Source organism: Drosophila gunungcola, unplaced genomic scaffold, assembly GCF_025200985.1.
Source record: "Drosophila gunungcola strain Sukarami unplaced genomic scaffold, Dgunungcola_SK_2 000069F, whole genome shotgun sequence".
Classification (NCBI taxonomy): domain Eukaryota; kingdom Metazoa; phylum Arthropoda; class Insecta; order Diptera; family Drosophilidae; genus Drosophila; species Drosophila gunungcola.
In genome coordinates this window covers 80766-86037 of record NW_026453232.1, presented here as the reverse complement: position 1 = coordinate 86037, position 5272 = coordinate 80766, and the positions used below count along the sequence as shown (strand labels likewise).

General features: G+C 44.2%; 1 protein-coding gene across 1 annotated transcript; it reads right to left on the bottom strand.

Moving 5' to 3' along the window:
* Positions 1 to 217: 217 nt before the first annotated feature.
* LOC128264391 (uncharacterized) lies at positions 218 to 1857 on the bottom strand. The gene is made up of 3 exons (XM_052999827.1): positions 1169 to 1857; positions 454 to 1123; positions 218 to 363 (listed from the first exon to the last, which is right to left on the bottom strand). The coding sequence occupies exons 1-3, from the start codon at positions 1667 to 1669 to the stop codon at positions 218 to 220; spliced, it is 1317 nt and encodes a 438-aa protein (XP_052855787.1). The 5' UTR covers positions 1670 to 1857.
* Between the last annotated feature and the right edge of the window lie 3415 nt (positions 1858 to 5272).

Below are 5272 nucleotides of genomic sequence, written 5' to 3'. Positions count from 1 at the left end.
AGATAAGAGAAACGAAGAACAAAGCTGCATAACAGCCCTGCGTTTGCAGCGCACACCTATCTGCTCTAAACATTCTCCCCCCGTTGGAAGAGGCACGGTTCCAACCAAATGGGATTCGATGGGCAGAGCGGCTAGTTTGGTGACGGCCCTTTTGGTAAGACCTGTAGCTGTCCGGACCACAGCTACTCTGACGACGCCGTCCTTTCCGGGTATGACTTTATGGATGCACCCAAGCTGCCATTTCATCGGTGGAAGGTTGTCCTCCCTCGCGAAGATGAGTAACGTCAGGCTCAGGAAACCTTGTGTAGCTGGAACCTTTGAGGAAATGCGCTGGCGTTAGCATCTCAAAATTGTCAGCGTTTTCTGAAATTGGACAAAGCGGACGGGAGTTAAGAATGGCAGAAATTTCATATGCAAGAGTTCTTAATTCATCAAGGGCTAAGATGGCTGCACCGACAACTCGGTAGAAGTGAAATTTTGCCGATTTTACAGCCGCCTCCCATAGACCACCGAAATGTGGGGCACGCGGGGGTATGAACTTCCAATCAATCCCATTCGGTAAGCAGGAAGAAGTTATCGAAGCCGTGTGCGGTTCGCTCAAAAATAACTCCTTCAGTTCCGCTAGCTCTCGTTTAGCGCCAACAAAGTTTGTGGCATTATCACTCCAAATAGTACGTGGACTGCCTCTGAGGCTAATGAATCTTCTCAAAGAAGCAATGAAAGAATCCGTTGTGAGATTCTGGACGACTTCCAAGTGCGCAGCCTTCGTCGAAAAGCAGACAAAGACGGCGATGTAGCACTTGTGGGGTGCTTTGTTCCGGACCTCTGACTTGTGATAGAACGGTCCACAATAGTCCACTCCTGTGGTGTGAAAAGCTGGGTTAGGCTGAACTCGATCTGCTAGCAAGCTACCCATCACGTTTTCCCAAGCCACAGGCTTCATCCGAAAGCATCTGACGCATTTGTTGATGACGCTAGCCACGAACTTTCGGCCTCCAAGTGGCCAACACCTTTGCCGTAAAGCAGCAAGCAACGCCTGTGGCCCTGCGTGGAAGTATTTCTCATGATAATAGACGATAATCGCTCTGAGGACCGGATGATCCTTGGGTAACAATATCGGATGCTTAGCCTCGTAGTCCAAGCTCGCATTTTGAAGCCTTCCACCAACACGAAGTAAACCCTCAGAGCTAAGTATTAGCCTCAGAGAAATCAACTTGCTCTTCGGAGGACAAGGCTTGCCTCGGCTAAGAACCTCATACTCCACCGCTATGTGAACCTGTTGAATGCTCCTTAGAAGCAGAACGGTTCCGAAGCTGATCTCGTCAACGGTAAGATAGATGGTTGAAGGTAATGATTTGGCTCTGCAATTTAAAATGAATCGATAAATGTACGCAAAAACACGCTGCAACTTTTCGAATGAGTTGAGAAACTTGCAGTTGATAGATATGTCAGTGCCAACGGTTCCAATTAGCGCCGTGGAACGCCGTTCCGGAAGGTTCTTTACTGCATCTAATAGGGAGGGCCAGTTCGACGCTCCTTTCAGTAGAAATGGAGGTCCATTTGCCCAAAGGGAGTGCTCCAGCAATTCTTTGGGGGTACATCTGCGCGATACCACATCCGCCGGATTTAAGTCTGTTGGAACATGATGCCAAGCCATTCCTTTCGTCATTTCCTGGATTTTCGCGATTCTATTAGACACAAATACGTTGAACTCCCTCGGAGGCTGCCGAATCCAAGCCAACACAATAGACGAGTCCGACCAGCAGTGAAAGCTGCAATCAAAACCTATGGTTTCCTTAACGTTTACGATAAGCTCAGCCAATAAACACTGCTGAAAGTTCTAATCTTGGTATTGTTAAAGCTTTAAGCTACTCTAGACTTGGCGCAGAGTAGATGTGCTTCAGCGTTGCCATTGGCCTCCGACCGCAAATATAAGCACGCGCCGTAAGCTGCTGTGCTAGCATCACAGAATCCGTGCATCTCGACGGAAGCCTGCGATTGCATTACGATTCGTGAAAATTGTAGGTTCTGGACGATCGACAACTGAGAAGTCAACTCCCCCCATGACGAAAGAAGGGGCTCTGGCAGTGTGTCGTCCCAATCCATGTTAGAGCTCCATAGCTTTTGCAAAAAAATTTTGGATTTTGTAACAATGGGTGCTATTAAACCAAGCGGATCATAAAATTTCGCAATTGTTGACAACACAATCCGTTTTGTTGCTCGTTGACTTGATAAAATTTGTGCAAAGTTAAAGAGAAGATTATCCTAAGATGGATCCCAGACCAACCCCAAAGCTTTGGCGATAGCTGATCCGTCGTGGAATTTAATCAATTGCTCTTTATCGCGATCAGACTCTCCTTCGAGAGCGCTTGCTTTATTCGAACACCATTTTCGGATCGGAAAGTGGCCGCGCGCCAGTAGCTCCTTTACCTGATGACGGATTTCTTTCACCTCTTCAACTGAATCGCCACCAGAAATTAGATCGTCCACATAGAAATCTCTACGAACGATTTTAGCTCCAACTGGAAATGATTCCTCTTCATCATAAGAAAGCTGATGCATGGCTCTTATAGCCAAGAAGGCAGCCGACTTGGTTCCATAAGTTAATGTGTTTAGTTTATAAACACTCAATTTATCTGTGGAGTTATCTCGCCAAATGATACATTGCAAAAAGTCATCAGGGTACGAAACACGAACGCAGCGGTACATCTTGCAGATGTCTCCACAAAGAGCTACTTTAAAGAATCTAAACCGAAGCAAAATATTAAAGATTTTTTGTTGGTCCTGCTAGAAGCAAGTCGTTTTGAGCTATTCCAGATGTAGTTTTTGCAGAACCATCAAAGATGACACGAAGTTTTGTGGTAGTGCTTTCAAGCTTCTGAACAGAATGGTGAGGCAAGAAAAATTGTGGCACCGCTGCATCCCTTAAAGCGAGAGACATGTGGCCTAAGTTGAGGTATTCCTGTAAAAATGCCGAATACTGCGCATTCTGATTGTGGTTTTTATTTAGTTTTGATTCCAAACTTTTAAAACGACGACGGGCCAGACAGTATGAGTCACCTAAAGATTCGAATCCTAAAGTGGATAAAAGGCGAACCGAATATTGACCATTTTCCAGCCTAATGCAATTTTCTTTGAAATGCTACTCGCATCGTAAGTCCTCGGCCAGCATCAATGGTTATATTATTGACGAACGATAGCTTGCATCCCGTGATTGCGCCAGAATATCGACTGCCTTATCAGAGTTCATGGAAGATTCCCCTATCCCAGAAATTAGTGTGTGCGATTGTCTAAGTTTCAAATTAAGTTGGCTAGCTGGGCGCGTAGTAATAAAGTTTAACTGAGAAGCTGAATCTAATATTGCTCGGCAAGGCATAAATGCACCAACTCTATTTGTTACGTAGATTATAGCAGTTGGAAGCAGCACGTAATTCATTGGCATTGTATTTAAGGTTTGTGATAATGGAGATGAGCATGACACTAGTGATGATGAAGTCGATGGTAATGGCTGAGAGCTTGAGGGTCGGATGATGGAGATGAAACTGAGGTCGATGGTATGAATGACTCTGGGATAATGTGAATGGTGCTTCATGCGACAATGTTTACAATGAGTTGACTTACATTGCTGCAAGCTATGGCCTTTGCGTAAACAGTTGAGGCAAAGGTGCATTTTCTTTGCTTCCCTATATCGAAGATTGGGACTCAAGCTTAAAAATCGGGAGCATTTTGGCAAATAATGATCTCTAGCATCGCAAAATAGGCAAATTGGATGGGTTGAGTTAGTAGCAGACGTAATCAGTACATTTGGGTTATATCTATGCATGCTTTTTCCCACCTGATGGTTTTGGGTTTTGAATTACCACAGCTTGGTCCAAGTTTTTTATCATCCGTCACCTCTTCTCCAAAAACGACTCCATAGCATCCCAGGTAGATAGCTCAGAGATTGACAAATCATCTTCCCATTTTTAACGGGTCCTTTGATCCAGCTTGTGTGTCACGATATGAATGAGAAACCCATCCAGAATTTGTTGTGTAGTGGCCAGGGTACGGATTGCTCGAAAATGCGAATTCATCCAATCGCTGAGCTCCCGTAGACCCTTAGCTGATCCCTTCTCGACACCTTTTAAACCAAATATTGCCTGAAAGTGTGCCTGAAAGTGTAAAACTTTATTATCAAATCGATTAATAAGAAAATTTGAAGCCTTTTTATAATTTTCATTTGAGGGCTCGAGCGATCGTATGGTTTCCAAAGCCACGCCGCCTAAAGAGGACCTCAAATAGTGTAATTTTTCAATATCACTTAGCTCGTCATCATTTCCAATGACCGTGGTAAAAGTTGCAATAAAGTCCTGCCATTCTGAGTACGATCCTTGAAAACGAACAATCTCTAGATTTGGCAATCGAGGTTTCCTAAATCTGAAAGAAAGATCCGCATTGTTTATAATATCAAAGGATGTAGAATTGGCAGCTGTGGAACCCGGCAAATGCAGTTTGCGCAGAGCTGCTAGGGCCCGATTTAGTTTCGCCTTTAAATCCACTAAGATTGCGGAAAATTCAAACCGCGTATCTTTACTAATCTCCAAAAAGTCCAGTTTTTCCAGCGAAGTCTGTGCAGAATCGAATTCCAAGTTCATAGAGTTCACCCATTCCAGCCGCGCGAGAACATCAGATTCATCAAACTGCTCAGTAGCTCCAGCAGTTAAGTAATCTTTCATTTCGTTTAACTGCCGCAAAACGGAACGCACTTTGGCTCGGTAAAACTCTATGTCACTGGGAGCATCATTTTGAGGCTGAATCGCGTCTCCTGGGTTAACCATTTTTTTTTTTAATTGTTTGACCGGATTCAGAGGGCAGGAAACACCATATACCTATTGCCGCGCAAATGTTAATGCACCGAGCGTCGCCAACAACGTAACGGAAACTTTGACTTTGTTTTTGTTCTTTTTACCGAAATTTTTGCCTAGCAACAGCGCATTGACTTGGCAAGGTAATGTATGTGACCATACACATACACGGCTATTTACACATATATGTATGCAATATACGCGTTTAACAACAATTAACTGCGTTTCCTTTTATGTTTAATGTTTGCAGCACAACACAGCTTTGCTTCTTTCACAGCGCGAACATGCTCAAAAAAAAACAAACGGCCGGCCGGCAGCGCGCACATAAAGTGTTCGTGTGTTTGTGACTGAGATGCAGAAAACGACAGCGAAAATAAGTTATTGCTTAAACGATATTAAACAATGTTAAAAACCGACATGCAGACTCC